Raw genomic sequence first — 22880 nt, forward strand, 5'->3', positions numbered from 1 at the left:
GCGTGCACGTGCACGTGCGCACGCACACACACACACACACACACACACACACACACACACACACACACACACAGAGGCCCTGCAGTGGGTTGTGGGACAGCTGGAGCCTGGGCAACTCATTCAGGAGTGTGGGGGCGCTCCTGCTGCTGTGTGCACCCCTGGGAAGGCACGGGGGGCATTTGCCTCCTGGATTTGTGCATGGGGCAGAGGCGGGCTGCCACTGTGGACTGGGGCTCTGCACTCTGCTACCTCAGGAGCTGTGCACAATGCCATGTGCCTGCCACTGCCAGGCTATGCCATATCCTTTACCCACCTGGCGGCAGCAGGCACATGGTGTTGCACGTGGCTTCCGAGGCAGCGGCAGTGGGGCTCAGAGCCCAGCATGCAGTGGGCAGCATGCCTCCACCCTGTGCACAAATCCCAGGGGGGCATGTGTCCCCCATGTCTCCCCCAGGGTGCATGCAGCAGCAAGAGGACCACCCCCCCATGTCCCTAGATGAGCCACTTGGGCTCTGACTATCCCACGACCTGCTCTCAGGCCCCATTCATCTCAGCCCCTGTGCCTGCCTCTGCTTCACTCCCTCCCTCACTGTGAGAACCTCAATCTGGCCCCCCCTACAGCCCCTCCCCTTCACAGACCTGCCTGCTGTGCTGTGCTGTAATCCTGCCTGTGCATGTCCCCTGCTGCAGCTGCCTGGAGCCCATACCCAGGCTGCCCTGAGGCCCTCTGCACTGCCACTGCTGCCCTGTGTTTGGCCGGGGCTAAGCCCTGTTACACCCGGCCTTCTGCCACCTATGCTGAGCACCCAAAGCAACCCAAATCTGAAATGAACCAAACCCTAGAAACAACCATCTCAACACAACATAGAAAACTTATTTCTATGAAGTTTTACAACCTTTACTGACTAAAAGGGACAAAGGTAAGAGATGAGGACACTGAACTGTGTAGCTATCCACAAGTACTATTTGTTTTACTTAATGAGAATTTGCAAAAAGAATCTCTCTGAGGGTTGAACATATCATAACTAACAGGCAGTTGGGTAGCTTTATATCTAAAGTTCACCATTTCTTTTCAGACAGCAATGAATTAAACTCACAACCCATTTTGCAGCTGAGGAAGGGGAAACAAAAGTGATTTAAGAGACTTGAAAGATCACATAGCAAGTCTATGCTAGTTTGGAGTAGGACCCAGGTCTCCTGGCCATGTGTTGCTCTAGCCACCAAACCCAAAGTGCCTAAATTCTGTGAAAGAACCTTTCTTTGAGCTCAAATTGTAAGTGGCCGCAAGAACCATTTACAGGGTATGCTGCATGTCCACATCGTGAGGAGCACTTATTCCTGATAGAAACTCTGGAAGGGGTTGCATAATTAAGCTTTTATGAAAATATGTTTTTCTAGTTTACTTCTGCCTTTTGAAAATTGTCACCCTAGAGGCAAACAATGCGAGTCCAGTTGAAAGCACTTTCCCATCCTGCTTTAATAATAGCTTCATAGAAACTAATTGTTCAAGGAAGGCAGGAAGCCATTCATAACCAATTACCCTATACTGGGGTTCCCTGATACTGCAGCTGTAAATAATAGGCTCAGTTCTGCAGTCCTTATTCAGGCAAAAATCCCATGGAACGTTCAGAGTGGCATTCATGGCAGTACTCAATAATGCTGGCACTTGCAGCAGTGCAGCCGGAGAAATTCTGATGTTAATGAAAAGCTTTAATTTCAAATACATGTCACAGTTTATCCATGACAAGACCCCCTCCACCCTCCTCCTGATTTTTCACACACAGATGATAGGATAAATAAGTGTAACTTTAAATTACAAATATTACTGATGTAGGAAAGTCAATGGGATTTGACTGATATAGGAAAGTCAATGGGATTTGAGTGCACTCCCCATATTGTAAAACAGGGACCCTTAGGACACTTGTACATATGACAATGTCAGGATGTACACATGACAAAAATTTCCTTTTGTGTGGCTTAACAGTGTCACACAGTACATGTATGTGGGTTTTGGGGATTTGAAATGAGTTTGCCTCGTTACAAATGTTCCAAGTTGCAACATTGCAAACTAAACTACATTGGGATGTAGTTCAGTTTGCAATGTTGCAACTTGGAACATTGCAGCTATTAGTCAACATGCCCCCCGGCCACAGGAGAGGTGGACAGGCTCCCTAGAAAAAAGGATTGGGCCCCTTGATACTTCTGCCTTCAGTAAGCTTCTGTGGCCAGCAGAATGCCTAGGCTGCCTGGGAACGAGCTGGCTTGCCCCAGGGCAGTGTGGGAAGACAAAAGGAGGGAGGTTGGGTGTGCTGGCAGCCAGAGAAGGTGACAGGGATGGTACACAGGGCTTCCTGGGTAGGCTACTGGCTTCCCCAAGCCTGTCCAGGCTTCCAGTGCCCCATGCACCATCCCCACTGCCTTCTCTAGCCACCAGCACACACAGCCACCCTCCTGCCACCTCTCTGCACTGCCCCAAGGGCAAGCCAGCCCATTCCTAGGCGGCCCCAGGCATCCTGCCAGCCACAGAAGCCTGCTAAAGGCAGAAGCAGAGAAGGGCCCAATCCTTTTTTTCTGCAGAGCCAGCCCGCCTCTCCCATGGCACAGTATATAATGACTGTTATATACAATAATATATATACAGTGATAGAATAATAAAACTCACCACTTCAAATTAAAAACTCACTGTTTCAATTTAGGGGACATAGAATGCAACCCTAAGGACTAAAAACCCTTCGCGTGTACAAGCATCCTTGGTGTTTTTTAGCAAGGTCAAATTTGAAGAAATCCTTGGGCTATGGTAGTAGCACAGGGTCATTTGTCACTCAGAGACTGCAACAATAGCAGGTTCTGTAGTAGTCAGTCATAACATTAGGCTACAGACAGGCTTTTAGTTTTTGGGGGATTTTTTTGTCTTTTTCTATAAATAGATTCTCTAACCTTACTAATGGCCTCTTCAAAGTCTCCAGATTCTGAATACCTTATCTCACATCTCATGCTCCAGATCTGCATGCAAATAAACCTAGGCTCATTTAGATACTCAGTTTCCTGAACATGCAATTGAGATCACTTAGGCATCTCACTACTTGAACTGCATTTGCAATCAGGCACTGTACTCAGTTGTCTAAAAGACAGCAACTGAATTCACAAAGACACAGAGGCAGGAAACTCTATTGAGCTCAGTTTAAAAACCAGGCCTTTCCCTGGCTAGTGATGTCAACAAAGTTATTCCAGGATGCCAAGGAACCAGAGGTCAAAGGAGTACAGAGCTTAAAAAGGACTTTCTGAATAAAGGAAGTAGTTATTGGGGAGCTACCTGGGAAAACCAGACTGATATAGGTAAGGCACCTGCTAAAGGTTTCTGAAGAAACTAGGTCTGTATAGGTCACCTTTCAGAGCTAGAAGTGCATTAGGTAAAAAAGGGTCATGTCACATATTACACTTGGCATGTGTGAGATGCACTCAAAATGCGAGCAACTCCACATTTAAGCAGTAAGATACCCACTAAGTGCACTAATCGTGTCACATCAAAGGTAGGATTTTTCATGTGAGAAGTATCTCAAGATTGTACTAAGTAATACATGTTCAGCTATCACTGGACTGCTCCACAGGGATATTATGAGCAATGTGCAGTCCTCACCCAGCCACGACTTCAGCCAAGGACCCATCTGCTGTACCAAGCCTCCAGGTGAGGTGAGGAAAGCCAGACATATCAGAAGGAAGGATCCTGGATCTTTCACTTGTCAGGTTCCTCTGGGATTAAGTTGAAAGTTGGGTGCCCGCAGCCCTGAAGGGTCCTGCGGCTGGGACCAATAACCAGTGAGCTGTGCATGTTAGAGATCACAGTAAACATTACCGTAAGACTGCTCAGAGTATGTTCTAACTTTAACACAATGCAGACTTAACACATACTGGGTGCATCTACATGTGCAATTAAGGTGGAGCGGTAAACTCCAGTGCAGTTGATGTCAGAGTTAACCGCTCCTGGGTGAACTGTCTATACTTTTGCCAGGGACCACAACATTTTGAGCTGGGGTGGAGCACTCTTGTGCCCCAGCCAGCCCCTGTCACTGTCTACATGTGTGTTTCTATGTATGTAAGTACTCCACCGACAGTACTCTCTCATGGCTAGTTAATTCATTTACTGCACCTTAATACCGGTGCATGTGTAGATGGTGACAATTTACTGCAGAACTAGTCTACTCTGTAGTAAAGTGCATGGGTAGATGCACCCACTAAGTGTCCCATGCAACAAGGCCTATAGACACATATTTAGACTATTTATTGCTTTAAACCCTTTTTCTCTAAGTGCTTTGTTCATACCAGCATAATGAACAATAGCTTGAGTTAAACAAGGCAATAGTTTCAAACTCCTATTGGGAAGATCCAACATGCCAATCCCAGTGAGATCCACTGGGTGAGTACATGTTACCTTAATGCCTAATCTACATGTGGACTGAGAGAATCCACCCCAGGAGTGGAAAGGGCATGAGACTTATGACTGACCTGAGAGGGTACACAAAGGGAGCTGAGGAAAGAAACAGAAAAGCAGCTAGCTTTGCAACCAAGACACCCTGATTCAAGGCCAGCAGGATCTGAGAGCAGTGATGACAGCATTTTGATGGCAGTCCTTTGAACAACTATGTCCTGGTATTTTCTCCTATTAATTTAGCTAAGTTTGAAATTGATTTCCATGTCTGAGAGAGAACCAACATATTTAGCATGCAACTTTTTTAGATGCTACAGCTATAGGGGCAGTTCTTCAGCTGGTGTGCACTGTGCAGTACTATAATTCCAGTCACTGGAAGTCAATAGAGCTTCACCAATACACGTCTGCTGAGGTGGAGGTCCAGAGACTGCAGTAAGTGGACTAAAAGTCACTAAATATACCCTTGATGCACAAGTAATATTTTTATCCACAGCAAGACAGTATAGCATGCTTGTTCTGAGAGCTGCATTGTCAGATAAAATTTAAACTCAATATTATCAGACAACCCTCAGGAAGAGACCTGGTCTGCTTTCCCCATCTAATACTTAGCACATTTGGAACATTATAAATAAAATGTAACATGCATCTGTTGCAAGTGTGAAACTTAAGGGTAAAAATTATGTCTTCATAAAAGAATTGTGATGTCTAGCTAGTTTTGGAAATGCTAAAGAGTTTCTGAGGGGAACCCAGGTGATGCAGCTGGTGTAAAACAGTGATTTACTTTGACAGCCCTGTATATCAAAACTGAAACAAAAGACATAAAAAGAACGGATTACAAGTTGTTGTTCTATTGCTTTTCTTGCAGTGCTATGAACAATACAAGGAGCATCAACTTCAATCACAATGAAAAGCAAAAGCGATTCCCCTCACTGCAAAGAAGGAACCATCACTTTGAAATATAACAACATTCTTTTAGAGATTAATCATTTCCCCCAATCAAGATTGAAAAATCAGTTAATTTCAAAATAAAAAGGTTTATTTCCCCTATATGTTTTCAGATACTGCATTTGGAAATGACTGGAACACACACAAAGCTTGGGACCAAATTTTGAAGTCTACACTGACTTGATTAGATTATAAACTCTTAATTCAGGGCTTTTCTCTCCCATTTAAGTTAATATACTGGAAGCTTGTGGAGGCTAGGACCTTGCCTTCTTATACGTGTCTATCAAGTGCCATGGCACACTTAACCTGCCCTAATTAGTGAAGTCAATGAGAAAAGAATGCTCAAATTGCTAAGTCAAGTACTTAAAAGTTAGGGGATACCAGAATGACTGATGTCCATTCAACTTTTATTTACCTCACCCTGGCCAGGATAGGGGGTTTATAGATGTGCTCCAGGAGGTGGAGGGGAGGGGGACACTTTAATTAGCAAGACGCAATTAATTAGAAGTGCCCAAGCACCACATGTATCAGTGTCCCAGCACTAGAAAATGGTGGCAGGGTGCTTTGAACTAAAGCTTATAGAAAAAGCTTTAGTTTAAAGCTCCCTCCCACCATTTTTCAGTGCAGAAACGCTGATACACGTGATGCTGGAGGCTGGTGAAGTGCAATAATTTCTATGCTCCAGCAGACTTGATTAATCGAGTCTGCTTCAACGCATTGGATTCACAGCACTTCGGACCAGCCTCACTGCACATCTACAAAGCCCATACTGTCTAAGGACTCCTGCTGTATATCAGGTGATTATGTAGGTTAAAGGACTGTACCATAATGCATACTTGCAAGTGGACAAAATTAGGGTTGCACAATCAAGGACTTGAGTCCTTGATTTTGTGACCTTATTTTTTTTTTTTTAATGAAGGTTTCTTATACAATTGCTTTAGTAATTTTTTAATTTAAAATGTCATCATAGGAACCATATTCACTTAACATGAGTTATTAGGCTGTTTTTGATCTTTTGATCCATCACATGTAGTTACCCATGACAGTATTGGAGTATCTGTTAGTAGTAGGAAGATATTCTGTTCTGTGTGGAACTGTGACTAGAAGTGGGGAGAGACACAACCTCTGCAAGTGGGTTTCACAGCAATACTGGATTCAGTTGCAGCATATGAAAAGGTCAGTATTTAGTGGTTACAGACAGTTCTAACCCTGCACACCCACGGTGCTTACAGAAGTTACATGTTTTGCACAATGAGGTCCCCGAGAGCACTCTACAGCCATAATATAACAAACATTCATGGCTGCAGAGCACTTTTAAAATAGCGGATCACGTGAAAATTAACCATTGTTAAATCAGGTATTAGATGGCACTTTAAGGCACAGCACCTTCAGAAACAGGATCCCTGCAAGGGTTAATTTTGAGTGATTCCATCCACATCCCATGCACCTTTGTGGGGCTGTCACAGATAGGAAGAGTCTCATCCCTGCAGAACAGGGAATGGAAGAGAAGAGGGTAGGAGAAAGGCAGCCAGTCCTGCTATTAGGGTGCTCATGCCAGGAGCTGGAGCAGGGAAATCCATGCTTCCCCAGCACATGGGCCTCAGCCAGCTTTCCCCAAAGACCCCAGATCCCAGCTCCGGCAGCCAGGACTGCTGTCAAGGTGTTCACACCAGGAGCTGGGATGGGGATGAATCGGAGCACCCGTGCCAGGGGGCCCAGCCCAGCTACTCCTGCTGGGGTCTTGTGGGGGAGCTAGCCTAGGCCCACATGGCAGGGAGCCTCAGATTCCCCAGCCCCCTACCCTCCAGGTCCTGGTGCAGCAGCTAGGGCAGGCCACAGGGAAGATTGCATGTTACCCGCTACAACCAGCAGTGAAGCTGGGCAGATCACCCCCACCCCACTACAGAAAAATTTTGCTAGCTGCCTGCTAGCTCTGCATGGTGGGTGACCCCAGAGAGAGCTCCCCGACAGGGGAGAATCCTGGGGAGAGGGAATGCTTTCTTGGCAGGGGGGAGCGGGGACCCAGCAGGCAGTCAACAAACATCAGGAAAAATTGCAATACAAGGGAGTGGGGCAGCTTTGGCCTGGGGTACCGGCAGAGCATGCTGTGAGGCCTCTGACAGCACCCCCTACCTCCTGGCCTCAGCCAGTGTCTGGAGGCTGTAAGTCCCCACCATCAAATGCCGAATGTCTGTTAAGTTTGATAGTGCTGTACCTTTAAGCACTTGGTGTAAAGTGCAAATGTTATGGTGCGATGGGAAGTGGCTTCCAATCATTTGTGTAAGTGCCCCCAGTGTCTCCCTCTTCTCTTTTGGACTCATTTCCCCCCCACCAGCTCCAACCCTTGACCCCTCCCCGCCTCATATCCATCTAAGACACCTAACAGCTGTCCCTGTCCACCTCTTCTCTGGCTTCTGTTCGCCATTACCCTCCCTCTGCTTCTGGCCCTACCCACAACTCCTCTTATCCACCTGAATACCACTCCTAACCTTTGCCTTCCACACCTCCTGTCCATTTTCTTCCACCTCCCATTCCTAATCTTCCTTCTCCTTCAAGTTCTTGCCAATAGCTCCTTCCCCTGCATCCTTTTCCTCTTTACAGTTTTCCCCACTGCATTCCAGTCAGGCTGTTTCCTCATTCTCTTTCAGGCATCCATGGCCTAAGCATGGGAAACACTGAGGGCAGTTTTGCTTTCAGTTCAGGTGTTGACCTCCATGGGAGCTGCTAGCAGCTGAGGGAAGCAACTTCAGGAAAAATCCTGGCTAGTGACTGGGATGGCATGTGTACAATCTGGCCAGCAAGCAGGAACAGCAAAGGGAGAGAGCATGCCTAGTGCAAGTGCAATCTCCTCTAAGCACATACCAATGGTGATTTCTCAGTCTTATAACATGGCAAAAGGTGCCTGGATTTTCCCAAAAACAGCACAAGGGATGCCCTAGATTCAAAGGCCACATTTCAAACTTTTCCTCCAAATACTGTTTATCACCAATTTAAAAAAGTGCTTGGTCATCCCAAACAAACAACTGTAAGAATTTAGCATTGGCAAAACAATGCGTCTTACCTTCACCTCATTCTCAGAAACATCTGAGCCATTTTAGCTCCAACAACTTTAACAATTTAGTTTGAGGCAGATACTTGAAATGGAAAAATTCAAATCTGGGTGGTTTAAGTTTGGCAATGTCATAAGCAAGTGAAAACAGGTAAGCAACGGACAACTTTAACTATAGCCACTGCACTCTGCACTGCCTAGAACGTTTTCCCTTATCAGGTATAAAGCAGCTGTTTCTAAACAGCTGCTTCATACCTCTATAGGGAAGGCTGCATTTCAACACTGGGTAAAGCAATTTTCATATAGAATGTGTGAAAGAAAACATTTAGGTTAATTAAGGAAAAAAATCTTCTTCCTCAACAGCAAGAACTGCATGAGTAAAAAAGAGTCTTCCAATGAGACTTGGTGAAGCTCCATGCATGGAAGCACTAAAAATTAGACCAGTTTAAGCATTAAAAGCATATCAGAGGGAAGAATCCTGTGTTGGTGGTGAAAGGCTGAATGAGATGTAGTTTTTTTCCATCTCCAGTTATTTTGATTCTACTTGTAAAGTACACAAAATGCTTTGAGAGCCTCGAGAATACAAAACACCTATTAAGTATATATAGAAGCATTACTTATGAAACAAATACTACAGCTATGCAAGCAGGGGCAAGGGGGAAGAAAGCCAAATGATTTCCTGGTGTAGCTCCACCCATTTCAGCAGAGTTACATCTGAAATTAATTTAGCCCATGTGGTTTAGAAAGAGGCAAAATTCATAAGGTTCTCAGACAACATGTGTGATTGCTGCTGTTCCAGACTCCATGGGATCTGAAAGCTCATGTTTAGATGGAGAGTTAAGTGCAATGTAACCAAAAATGTTGGCATGTGCAACAAAATGAACATTTTTGTGCTTTGAGGTAGCACAGAGCACAACTAAATCAGGATAATTACTATAAATTCTGCTATTAGACTGCAGAGAGATTTTGTAAAGATACCTCAAATGCCTTTTTAATGCAGTTTGCAAATTGTTGAGGCCTGCAGACAATGAAGGGAGGAAACTATAATCAAAATTGCTTGCAGTGAAATACAAGCAGTACAAATGTTTAGTAAAGCATTATAGCATTTATTTGCTTTTAATCAATTCCATATTAAAGAACAAAACAGGAAATTGTTAAATTAATTTAGTATTGATCAATGAAAATAAATTAATGGAATTAATTTGCCATTTGTATATCTCCTCCATGAAAAATGTTGCTGGGTACATTATAATACAAACTTAGTTGTAATATATGGTAGGTACGTTGCAAAGTGGGGTTGGTATATTCAGTTAGAGCTGCAGAATAACAGATGTGAAAGGAGGAAGTTCTGGAGAATTTCAGTTGGAAACAGCCCTCCTTGGAGTCTCATGCTCCTTCATTAAGTCACTTAGGGCAAAATAATCAAATGTGGGTGGAAATTTAAAAACTGAATTGTAAAATGAAAATGAAAAATGGAAGTTTAAAACTGTGCTGTGCTCCACTTAGAGCACCCCTCCTTGACAGCTCTGAAATTAAATTGTCAGCTGGCGTCCTACAATGCTATTGAACTTTGTTCCCCCACTGGAAGGACCCCAAATACCATAGAACCCATTCTTGGAGGTGTTGGGTGCTTATCCCAATCTTTTGTTGCTTGCTTCTCCCCAGAGTATATGAGATTCCTACCAGAAAATCACCAAGAAAAGTTTTAGTTGCAATATAAAAAGAATTGTGAAAAATGTAACAAGGAGGAAGGATGAGCCAGAACCTTGTAAAAACTAATGAGTCTAACAGAAGTTGCATGGTATGCCAACAACCAGCCTTAATTAGTTCTCTTATCGGTATGAGGAATTACTGACGATGGTCACATGGACTCATCATTTTAAGCTTAGTTATACCAGCTGTAAAAAATTGGAATCTTACTTTATCCAAAAATAGATTTATAAAAAATAGCCACATGCTGTGTCCTACAGTTTGAGCATGGGCAATAAGGTGCTTTTAATCTTTGGTTTCTCTTGCTTGAGACAACCAGACAACATTTTTCAAGGAATATACTCTGAAGTAGCTGAATAGGTAAGTAAATTAGTCTGCCTGTGGGAAAAATAAAGCTTGTCACAACACATTTAATAGCTTTTAACGACTATTTTACTTGTTCCTTAACCTCCTTACTTAACTAAAACTGCACTAGTCCTACTTACTGCCTATTGCTTGCTCTTCTGGACCAAATATGGGACACATCCATTTTGGGTTCATTTCTTGGTTCTGCCACAGACTTGCTGTGTGACCTTGAGCAAGATTTTTTTTTCTCTCCGTCTCTTCTTTACTTCAGTTCCCCATCTTTGAATTAGAGACTTTGCTACTTGTCATGTCTATTCAGAACACATGATTTTCAGGACAGAGTTTCTCTTTCACTCTCATATTTTAAAGTAACATATTTCATGGTGTATAAGTTTGAAGCCAAAATATTTTCCCTTAAATCTCCACCTTGACTTATACACCATATCAATACTTCAGCCAAACTCTACACTGGCTCCCTGCCACATGAGGAGGTTGCATGCTGGCATCTAGGGGCTTTCCTGGTGCTGACTGAGGCCAGGCCAGGCTCCTGCCTCCCCCCTGCCCCTGCCCAACACCCTGGAACTAGGCTGGGGGCCCAAACCCCATGCCCATTGAGTCTGGCCCAGGGACACTTACCCACAACCCAGTGGCTGCCCCGCAGGTATATCTTGGCCAGCAGGATGGAGCCACCACTTGACAATGCAGGAGCCACAGTGCCACCACCCACCCCCACCAGCACCAGTGCAGAGAGCAGCAGCAGTGAGCAGTTCCTCACCAGCAGCACCAGGGTGCAGAGCAGCAACAGCGAGCAGCGCTTGCTGGGCAGGAGCCACTCACAGCCCCCACCCATGCTAAGCTCTGCTGCTGCCTGCCTGGCTGCAGCTCATTGGCTCTAGCTGCAGCGGTGAGGTTGACTTAGGAAAATTCTAACTTTTTTGATCCGAAATATGGGGCTGACTTCTACACTGTGTCAACTTGTACACCACAAAATACGGTACCTAGCTCAGTAGAGGCCTGGGTGTTGCTCTGATACAAATACTAAATGATCTGAGGGTGCTAAAAACCCAGCCCTATACACGGCAAAAGTACTAGTTAATGGGAGTTTTGCTACGTACTTTGACAGGAAAAGGGACCAGTGGTTTGACTTTTATCTGTGGCAAGGAAGAGCCAGGAAGTGATGCATACAGCATTTTCTGTTTAATCCACTTGTGTTTGTGGGTTTAATGCTCTTATCTAGCTCATTAGAGACTCATTTCTACTTTATGTTGTACTCTTCTTAAATTCTTTGATATCTGACAGAGGCTTTTCATATGATGATTATTTTTTAGCTATGTATTTCATGTGCTACTAAAAGAAATAAAACAAGAACATATTTTATGCAGGGTTACTTTGTGATTCTGTTCCTGATTTTAAGAGATTTTAAGTCAAAAAATCAGTTCCTGTACTTGAAACCCCTTAAGCACAACAGTTATTTCTGGATTCAAGAACCTGGATTGCCATTTAAAAATAAGCGATAAGAAACTCCATTACTTTATTGTTTTTCACTAGTACATCCAGTATTCTCAATGCAAAGTCATGCAGCATAAAAGTGTGTCTACACCTGGCATGCCAGCTGAACCGAGACAGGGTACTCATCAGTATTTAAGAGTGCTTTCAATTCAAAAGGGAATTGTGTCCAAATCTTTAGCTCCCCAAACTGTCCTTATATGCAGGTAAATTCAGTTACTTTTTCAGCTTTTCATAAGAAAAGCAAAGATGATGCCATTTAGATTTACATATAAACAATCTTTACTAATAAGAACTTAGGTATTTTCATCACAATAGCCAGAAGAACAAACATTATGTAGGTAACCCTAACAATTAAACTGTGCAGTGTTCCAAGATATACAGAAGACACACTTCAAAACAGGAGTTTGAATAGACATGCTACACATATCCTGAGGATAGACTATGCAAAATGGTCCTGGGATCATAATCCTAAATTACAATTATAGATAGACTGTTAACTGTCCAAAATTAAAACACAAACCAAAACAATAAGATGGTTTACCTTCTACGTCAAGGCACCTAGGTGGGCTACCTGACCAGATAAGGTTATACGTGCACTCAAGGAACTCTGCCCCTTCTAGTTTATATCCAGGAAAGCATTGATAATATACCACAGTTCCTACTGGAAAGGAGGACTCGAACTCAGATATATTAACGTAACTATGAGGAAGAACCAATGGTCTCAGGCAACCTGCAAATTAAAGAAGAGGGAGGTATCTTTTATTATGAGGTGTTTATCTCAGTCATATTAACATATCCTGTTTATAGCTCCCAAGTTAAAAAGCACAGTATTTCCCCCACTCCTACTTAATCTCTCTCAGGATACAGTACACTAACAAATTACTGAAGTTAAGCCATGATGTGAGTTACCCACGTGTCAGCTACTCTGTAAATAATAACCTATGTTCATGTTCTTACCTTTCAGTCATTTTCACTGAAAGCTAAACTACTTTACATGTATTACTAGGAAGAAAGATCATGCACATAGACAGTTGTTGCAGTACAGCTGATACATTGCAAATTCCTGCCCTCATTTATCTTGCAGTAACTTCTTGGTATGCCCATCCCGTCAGATGCATCAGCTTCATTACTCCATTTAAAGTTCCTTCATTGCTTCATTGCACATTCTGCCAATGTAGGCTATTTGCTGAAAATTCATCAATGCCCTTTTACAAGTTGTAATGCTTTATTTTCTAACCTCAAATATTCACTAGACTAGCACCTGTTAATTATTTTGAGACGAAATCCGTTAATAAATTGTTGCTAATAGAAAACCATGGGCTTTATTGCTCTCCTTAAATAGGCAGCCTCTTAAGTAATTTTAATGCTGAGATTGCCAATATTACAAAGCGTGCTGTTAAGAAAGGGCCTAAGTATTTAAAAAATGACCAGCAACTTTGGGACCTCAGTTGAGACAGCTTAAAAGGTGACTAATGTTCAAAAGCTCTGGTGCCTCAAACTGGACACCAAAAAGCGGTGGCACTCAAGATCAGAAGTAATTTCCAAAAACTGTGGCCTAAGACTATCTAGAAAGGGCCTGTATTGGGATGTATTCGGTCTGTATTGATCAAATTAAGGCAGATTTTATAAATCTGACACTGCAAAAGCCAATAGTGAGCTTCATAAATGATAGGATGTTATAAATTAAAGGAAGTTTATCACATGGTCACTCATGATCCAATGATATCCGATTCATATATATCCACTATCTTGAGCAGATACTGTTTTGAGCTAATACTCAGACTTAAGATTTCAAGTTGTGTATTGGAAAAAAACAGCACAATTACTTTCCTTATTGCCTTAAATATGACCCTTTTTGGTTGACAAACATCACTGACAAGTGACCAGCAATGATTTTTGAGGAAACATGATTAGTAATCTAAGAATGGAAAGAAATGTTGTAGAAACTGATGAGACAAACAGAAGCTGCACAGTATGGCAACAACCAGCCTTAATAAGTCTCTTGTCACCTTGAGGAATTCCTGAAGATGATCATATGGACTCATCATTTTAAGGCCTGTTATACCAGCTGTAAAAAATTGGAATCTTTCTTTATCCAAGAATAAATTTTAAAAAAATGTTACATGCCGTGTCCTACAATTTGAGCATGTCCAGTAGGGAGCTGCTCATATTCAGTTTTCCTTGCTTGAAATACCCAGACAACATTCTTTAAGGAACAGACTCTAATGTAGGTGAAGAAGTAAGTAAATTAGTCTGGGCACTGCCCATGGGGAAAATAAAGCTTGTTGCAGTACCTTCAGTTCTCCACAAAACAGCTATTAATGGCTATTTTATTGGTTCCGTAACGTCCTTACTCAACTAAAACTGCTCTAGTCTTATTTATTGCCTATTGCTTTTTCTGCTGGGCCAAATATGGAACAGAACGATTTTCTGCAGTCAGAACAGTTTATACTGGCTTCCTACATGAAAAAATAACCAGTCTGTTGTGTGACAGCAACAAAGAATCAGACTTTGAAACCGGCCAAATTTATCTTTAGTAAAATTATACCAGAAATAATTTTGGCTCTTAGGAACAGATTTTTAACGGTCTTTAGGCACTGAAAGCATATAGTGGGATTTTCATGGGCGTTAGGTGTCTATGTGCTCCTAGGAATCACACTAGACATCTACATTCTAAAAATAAACCTCAAAATAATAGTCTGCACCAATATACACAAAAGAAACCTGCTTCCTCAAAGTCAGATGTGATGGTATATGAGAGTTACATTCAAGCTTTGTATTTAAAGACTGTCTTTTGGTTAACTGGCTTGTTATTTAATCTCTAAAGTATAAGGTCAAATATGTATATACATTTTCCTCTACTTTCAAATATAGTTAACAGGTCCACCTGTTAATTCTATGGGCATGTACCCATGAGGGAGAATGTGCAGTCCCTGGGGACAAACAACAGTAACTATAGTTGTCCTGCTGCTTAGTTGTTGCTAGGGAAGACCCCTGAATGTGTGCTCTGGCGTATAGCAAGTTGCCTTGGTGGGTAGGGGAGGCTGGGGCCAGCACCTAGGCTGGCCCAGAAGCCTTATCTGAGGTCCTAGGAGTTTCCCAGGACTCTGTTGGCAGCATTGTGGGCATGTGGAGCCTGGTCACCAGCTGGAGCATGGCTCAAGCAAGCCAGGCTCTGGCTTTGGGCAGTGCAGCCACACACGCTGCCCAACCTTTTTCTGGTGCATATTTTTTTTGACATTGGGATCTCCCAGTGCCAAAAAACCCCCACTGCACTGCAAGTGAGCAGTGCAGCAAATGCCTGTATCTACAGTGTGTGCAGTTTGTGGCATCGCAGACAGGTCTGTAGTACTGCAAACCACACGCGCATTCACACTATGAGCACATTGAGACTAAATTAATCTTTTCATCTTTAAGAATTTGTACTGCTTTTAATTTTGCCAAAATGTTTAATTTGCTGAAAAATGAAGAATGGGGAAGTGGAGGCAATAAAAAACAAAGTACTTGGTTCTCCATTACTGTCATAATTATCCAGTGGCCAGAGTCGCTGGCCTTGATTCTCATTTACTTGAAGGTTCCTTACACGGTTCTGACAGTATACAGTAACTTATATGGAAAAGAGAAACATACCCATGAGCAGTGGGAATGCCAAGAATCAGTTGCTGGTCCAAGTCCAATGTTGAAATCACATTAATGTCCTCAGTTGCTGTCCTAACAGACAGACCAAACACTGCCCTGGGGTGCCCAGAAGGAGATTATGGAGCACTTGCCAAGGCAATGTGAAGAAGCCTGCACCGCGCCTACACAATACAGCACTCTAGAGCTCTTGGCCTAGTACCTTTTACTAGCATAGTATTTACTTTTTTAAAAATGTGGCAAAGACTGAATTAAACATGAGGAGATCTGAGGGTTTAGCAGAAAACTGAACACACAGCAGAAGAGGAGTTTGTGGCAGCAGCTGTTTCTATTCCAGGTCTCTGATATCATAGTTGAGGAAAACAACATACCAATAGATATAATGGCTCATTTCAGTAACAACCCAGACAGGTTCCACCTGTTAATTCTAGGACCAAGTCTCCTATGCACAAGACAGACAGCACTTTGGTGCTCATTACTGTTTGTTTAAAAATGGCAAGTACACTTAAAATTATCACAAACAAATTCCCTTTGAAGAGGGATGCAATGCTTTAAAGTGGATTCACTCTTTTGGCTGGAAAGACTGGTTTTCTTAAAGGTTCTACTTGTTTTGCTAAAACCCACAGATACAATTCATTTCATCTAAATGACGAAGCTAGGCCAGCTCCATTTGCCCAAACTTCAATGTGCAAGTGCCACAAAGAACTCTCATTTCTTTATGAATTATGCATAGAATCACACACCGTGTTAAAAAATAAAGCCCCTGGGAACTCAAGGACTTATATTTTCTTCTATATTAGCTAGAGTGTTTTTAGCAACTGTCTGTTTTCAGCAGAGTTTGATTATGCTAGATTAATTTTATGGTTTCTCTGATCTCCCTGAATTTTGAGTGGGAGCACTATTAGCAGAACAGGATCTATAAAACTGATGTAAGACACCTTTGCACCAGGATAATAATAAGTTATAACAGTCTAAAACTCTAACTCTGCTAAAATACAGTGCTTCATTATGCAATTCCCTATTGTGCTCCAAACATAAAGGCTTATCTAACTCTGAGAGGGCAAGCACCCATTATATCCACTGACTTCACTTTGCTCGGCATTTCACACGGTCAAGCCTCACTTTTTAAATTGTATTAAACACTAGGGCTTTAGATTACAAATACAGATCAAAGTTAAGTGGGGGTTAGATAACATATAACAAAACCCAACCTTTTCCTTAGCAGGGATGCAGGTTAAACTCCAGGGTATTTTTATACATACAAGTGCCATCATGCCGGGCACTTTGAAAAACACCAAATGTCACAGTGCTGGTAGTTGTATAAGTGACAAAATGTGTGCCAATGTGAAGGAAGTGGCAGCGGTGCACTTTTGAATTAAAACACCTTGGAGGTGCTTTCACTCAAAAGCGCACCACCACCATTTTCTCTGTGCTGACGCGCATTTTGCCACTTATACAAGTGGCGCAGCATGATGCGCATCAGCTCCCATGCAGAGGAGACTCAATTAATTGAAGTGATGGATCTCTGGCACTTCTGAGACCTAACAAGTATGTGTATAAGTACCCCTTGTCTCTATTTAATTGATCAAGATTTGCTTCAAGGGAAGCCTAGAGTCAACCTCAGCCAGCTAACTGTGGTAAAAAATACTAACCTCTGCTTGCTAGAGGGAAAAAGATCATAGTTAGATGAGGGTTAGTTAGCATGTGCGCACTACAGCCATCTTAGCTCCACCTACTTGTTCCAATCTAGACACAACTTAAACTGGGTTTTCTCCTTTTCAAACACTATTACTACACTAACTCCTATGCCAAATTAGGCCCGGTACACTCTTAAGTTTTATGTCATTATCCTCTTCTCCCTGTGTCCACTTCACTGGGCTCACAAAAGCAAAAAAGTCAGCTAAAAGCATAGCTCATTCACTAAAGCTGGTAGTGAGCCACAGAGCCACAGGTGGGCCCACAGCTTGTGTGGTCTCCAAAACTTTGTGCTGGCCTTCTCACTGAGGTGGGCTGCACCATGTTTCATTAAAAGGAAAGACAGGCTTGTCTCAGATTTTAAACTAGCAAATAACATCTAAAATACTATTTTATGTTAAAGGTATGGTAAAGAACATGGAATTTTATTTTTTCCAGGGAATACATAGGGTGAGCAAATTTAAAAGCTTTTGCAGAAGTACTATTAGAATGCTCTGTAACCGGGACCTAGAAGATCACTTCTATTCTCTGTAATAACAGGAAAAAAATACAAGATACACAAACTATAAAATAGGATTTTCTGATGTACAAAACCTTGACAAATGGGCAGATTATCCCATGTTCCATCGTCTTGACATACTGAAACCATGTTGTCTAAGTCAGGGTAACGGATCTGGAATCCTTCATGACAGCTGATTATTAACTGATCTCCAGTCCTGTATGTCTTGTTATGAATCTCTGCATCTTCAACATGTGGAACAAGGCAATCTGTGACTTTATAAAAAAATATTATTAACTTAATTAAAAAAAAATTCAGTCAGCCATTTGACAGTCAAGCTCTTAAGCAAAGTTAAACCATAATATATCTAATTCCAGTTAGACAGTTTGCACACTGCAGAGCAAAAAAATGAAATTCAGTTAAAATACACTTTCTCCAGCAAACCATCAATTCTATATCTGTTGTATGATACTCAAGTCTGCAGTCTTATGATAAAGGTTCATATTTCCAAATTCTGTGAACACGGAGGTATATAGCGCTTAGGTCAAGGTAGGGTTTAGAGAGATTGTTATTAACATTCCCTTTTTATCAGATATACAAGTTAAACTGCACGTACAGTAAGCCAGTGTAAGCAGCAGGGGCTGCCTTGGTAGGGGCTAGGAGAAAAGAAAGGATGAAATGCTGGTACAGTGTGAGAAATGGGGACAATTACATTTTAATCAAAAAAAGAGAACACACATCAAGTACGTTCAGCAGGGTCCACACAGATCTGTTCCAGAGTTCATACATAGCAGACCTTCATTCCACAATCTCAGCTGTATATCAATTAAGTCCCCGGCAGAAGTATTATGCCTAAATATCTGTAGCCATATCTCTTCATTACCTGGGAATCTGCAAAGCAGCAAGGCAGCAGATTTAATCTAAAGAGCCCTCTACATTCCTTTTAGGTTTAGATGCTGTGGAACAGAGTTTACATATTTATATTTCTATTCAGAGATGGTCAATCTTAAGCTAACAGCAAAACACACCTTATTTTATTGCTCATTCTATTTTGTTTTTGGTTATTTTCATCCTACATGATAATCAATCACAGATAATAAAGCAGGAAAAATACTTAAACAAGGAAATCATTGGTGAACACTTGTGAAGCCTCACCTGGAGTATGTCCAGTTTTGGACTCCACACTTCAAGAAGGATGTAGACAGTCTGAGCACAGAGCAACAGAAATGAATAGGGGCCTGGGAGGCAAGATTTATGAGAAAAGGCTGAAAGAACTAGGTGCGACCGCCGGGCTTCGACTAGCTGCTCTCGGGCAACTTTGATCTCTTGGCGGATGTCATCGAGGTAGTTCTCTCCTCCCACGTCACCGACCCCATTCTCATCTGCCATGTCTTGGTGTTCCTCAGTAGGCGGGGTCAGTTAGCATGTCCCTTGGTGGCCCAGGCTAGGCCTGACAGTTGCTCATGGGGCTCCACCACCCCTACACCCTGGCCTCACGCCACCTGCAGTGGACCGCCTCGCTGTTATCTGCGGCCTTCCCTGCAGATCACGTTTGCCACTCTGCATTCTGGAACCAATGGTGGGAGGCTCTGCTTGCCCCACAGGCTAGCTCCTGCAGTGCTTCATTCCTCGATCCCATCCCACAGGGAACCTTCCCCACTATAGCCCCTACCAAGGCTTCCCTGCAACCCCACCACAAGGACGTATCCCTATAGACTCTGCCCCCAGCTTGGGGTAGTCCAAAACAAAACAAATATACCTCCACCAACCCGCAACCTATTCCCCATCCCTGGACCCTTAAGGGAAGGGATGACTCTTCCCTCAGTTCGTCGCTCTCCGAACTGCCTCCAATCCATCGCTTAACACCCCGGGCCCCAGCGGCGATCCCCGCCCCGATTGCAACCCCCTTCAGGGCTGTCCCCAGGTCTTCACCTCTTGGCATGTTGTCCTTCACACCCCGCCGTCCTGGCACTCCCACCTGGCTCCTGCTGCACTCTAGGGGGCTGCTTCCACTCTCCCTTCACTTGGCCAGCTAGTCGCTCCTCCATTGTTCAGCAGGGGTTTTCAACGGCGTGCTCCTCTCTCCCCAGCCAACATCACCTCCAGCTTGTTGGTCTCCTTGTGGTCTGTTCATGGAGCCCACTCTGCCGCCGGCGTCAGCTGCAGCTCCGTCTCCTGACTATCTGCCCCCTCCGCAGCTGTGGCCACCATTTTTATTTTCGCTGGCCGGAGTCTGATGCTGATGTCACCGGCCGGCCACAACTGTACGAAGAGGCGGCTAACGAGCCACATGGGTTCCTCTCTCTGCTCCACATTTGCTTTGTCCCAAGCTGCTGGTGAGTGCCCTGCATTACTTCGCCTCCCAGGACACTAGGGTTATTTAGTCTGGGGGAGAGAAGATTGAGGGGGTGGGAGGATTTGATAACAGTCTTCAAATACCTGCAAGGCAAATACAGAGAGGAGGGACACAGACTATTCTCTGTGGCTGTGGGGGTCAGGACTAGAAGCAATGGCTTCAAAGTGCAGCAGGGGAAATTTAGGTTGGACATTAGGAGGATCTTTCTGACTCTGAGAGTAGTCAAGCATTTACACAGGATACCTAGAAATTTTCAAGAACAGATTAGACAGACACTTGGCTGGACTGTTTTAGTCAGGGAGGATTCTGCCTTGAGCAGGGGGCAGAAGTAGATGAACTTGTGAAGACCTTCCAGCCCTGCTTTCCTATGATCACATCATGTTAACCATTTTACAGAGAGCTGTGGTCATAAAAAGGCCACCGAGTCCTAATTCACATACATACTTATCTGTCTTAGCCTGTATGTCCTCAATGCAGAGATGCTGAATAAGGTAAAATTAATGTGAGGATAATTTCTGTTTCTAAGAGATATAGTGGATTTCACATATTAATCCAAAGGATAAAGAAAAAGTCCCTGATTTTGTACTGCATTATACATACCGGTTTAATATATCAGTGTCTCCACTGAAGTCAACTGAGTCACAGCAATATAAAACTAGAGTAAAACAGTAGCAAGTCAAGCCTCAAGTGAATTCATCTGCCAAGATGTTCTAAAGTAACTAGTAACTTTCAATGCTTCTGTTTTTGGGTGCCCAAAATACGCCTCATTTTCAGAAAATGTTCAGCATCTTCCCTTTCAAACCAGGCTTCTTTCAGTGGTCTCCATTTAGGCACACAAAACCTAACTGGACCCAAATCAACTGCCAGCTTTGAAAATCTTGTTTGCTAAATGAAGCATGATGGAGAATCGGTGTAGTAGTGATATATGAGCACATATACACCATGGTGCTAAGCAGAGTGGTGTTTAGATGGAATAATACATAAATAAATAAAAACAGAGGCTGGAAGATTGGGCAGGAAAAAGAGGCTGGCAAAAAAACCTTGCTGCCACTACATTGCTAAAGGCCAGGCAAATGGATAAGTGAAGGCAGCAGAGGTGATTCAAAGTTCATCCTCCTCATAAATGTGGAATAAGATTAGAGAAAGGAAAAAATGTGAAGAAATATATCCATGAAATCATCTGTTTGGATGCCAGTAAGCAATCTATGTCAGAACCAGCAGTAAAGAATTACTAAGCACCAGAAAACATAAGAAGACTAAAATGCTCCACATAAAAAATCATAAGCCTGTTTTGTGCTGCTTTACAAACATTTCTGTCCCAGGAGATGATGACCTGCCATTTGGAGTGCAACATATATCAAAAAAGAAGCCTGTTTTAAAAACCATTTGGGAGCCGCATACTTTAGTGAAACAAGAGAAAGCTTCTGCCTATTTCTCTAGTTGTTTTTTCCCTAGGGGGTCAGAGTAATATTAAATTTAGTTTTAGCAACCAGTCATGATCATCTACATAGAGGATGAATTGTAACATCTTGCTTTCAAGCTGCTTGCTTGTTAGAGGCATAATGTCTAAACAAGGCAGAGACAATTTTGAACTAGACTAGATGAACAATTAGCAAGAGTGAGGAAATAAATGATGTCCTATGATTCCTTCAGTTTTTCAGTGATTCTTTCAGTCACCAAATCTCACCAACATTTTATTGGAGAGTTGTTCCTTGCTCCAATTTAAAACTACATCCCTTTACACTTTTAGTGTATAGCTGTCCTTTTGAGACTACATCATATTTGGCAGTCCTATATTATGTGATCTAGAAAGAAGTACTAGTCAATGATTTCCCCTGATACCTTTAATTGATTGATTGATGGTATTGTTTGCCAGGTATTCAGACAGAGTACAACTGCCATCCACGGGAACATTAATGGGCAGTGACAATGGTATAACCAGGAGCAAGCAAGAAAAGCACCAGTCCCAAGGCTCCGATTTGGAGGAGGTGCCAAAATGGTAGCCCCCAGGGAGTCCAAGCCATACCACAGAAGCAGGAGTCCATGTATGGGGAGGCAAGACTCTCTGGCATTTGGCACCTGTTTGCAGGCATCTCTGCCCAGGGTGCCAAAATTCCTAGTTAAGACTCTGAGTGATGATAGCAGTATGTCTAGTGCTGCAGATGACCAGAAACCAAAAGGTTTATATTATTTATTCATTTCTAGAGTACCTAAAGTCATAGCCTAATAAGTGTACTAATCACCTAATAAGTGTACTAATCACACCTTGCTCAATAGTTAGACACAGTCTCAAAACGCTGGGAACTCCTCAAACAAGACAGTGAACACAGGAGTCCAAAATGATGCCCCAAACAGCAAGGCATGACGATGAATTTAAATGCTGCCACAAGGAGACTTCAGTGAAAGTCTTCAGGAATGGAATAGCAAAGATAGAGAACCTGATCTTCTGCCTGACTCAGAAGCTGAGGGCGAGTGACAAAAGATAATGCCAATACACAGCTCACTTTTGGGATAATGGTTTTCCATTGCTACATAAATACAGAGGCAGAGTATATGCTGAGGTGAAATACGAGAATTTATTTTCAAAGCAGGGGGAATTGATCCTGTAACAACAATCTATTACAGTGACTTCATTCCTATTATCCCAAATGACAGCTGTAGATTGAACCATTTTAATCAGATGGATGTTGGCAGACTACAGTGACAGTTG

General features: G+C 42.8%; 1 protein-coding gene across 3 annotated transcripts in view; it reads right to left on the reverse strand.

The window, feature by feature from the left end:
• Positions 1 to 22880, reverse strand: part of SUSD4 (sushi domain containing 4) — a 140467-nt gene that overhangs the window by 23388 nt on the left and 94199 nt on the right. For 2 of the 3 annotated variants that reach the window (XM_019549527.1, XM_019549526.1), the window contains 2 exons: positions 17910 to 18089; positions 12526 to 12714 (listed from right to left, as the gene is read on the reverse strand). In XM_019549527.1, coding sequence (XP_019405072.1) covers positions 12526 to 12714; positions 17910 to 18089 — 369 coding nt within the window. The remainder of the gene's footprint in view (positions 1 to 12525; positions 12715 to 17909; positions 18090 to 22880) is intronic. The other variant, XM_019549528.1, reaches the window with a different exon arrangement.

The sequence above is a fragment of the Crocodylus porosus genome, unplaced genomic scaffold (genome assembly GCF_001723895.1).
Source record: "Crocodylus porosus isolate Cpor-Errol unplaced genomic scaffold, CroPor_comp1, whole genome shotgun sequence".
Classification (NCBI taxonomy): Eukaryota; Metazoa; Chordata; order Crocodylia; family Crocodylidae; genus Crocodylus; species Crocodylus porosus.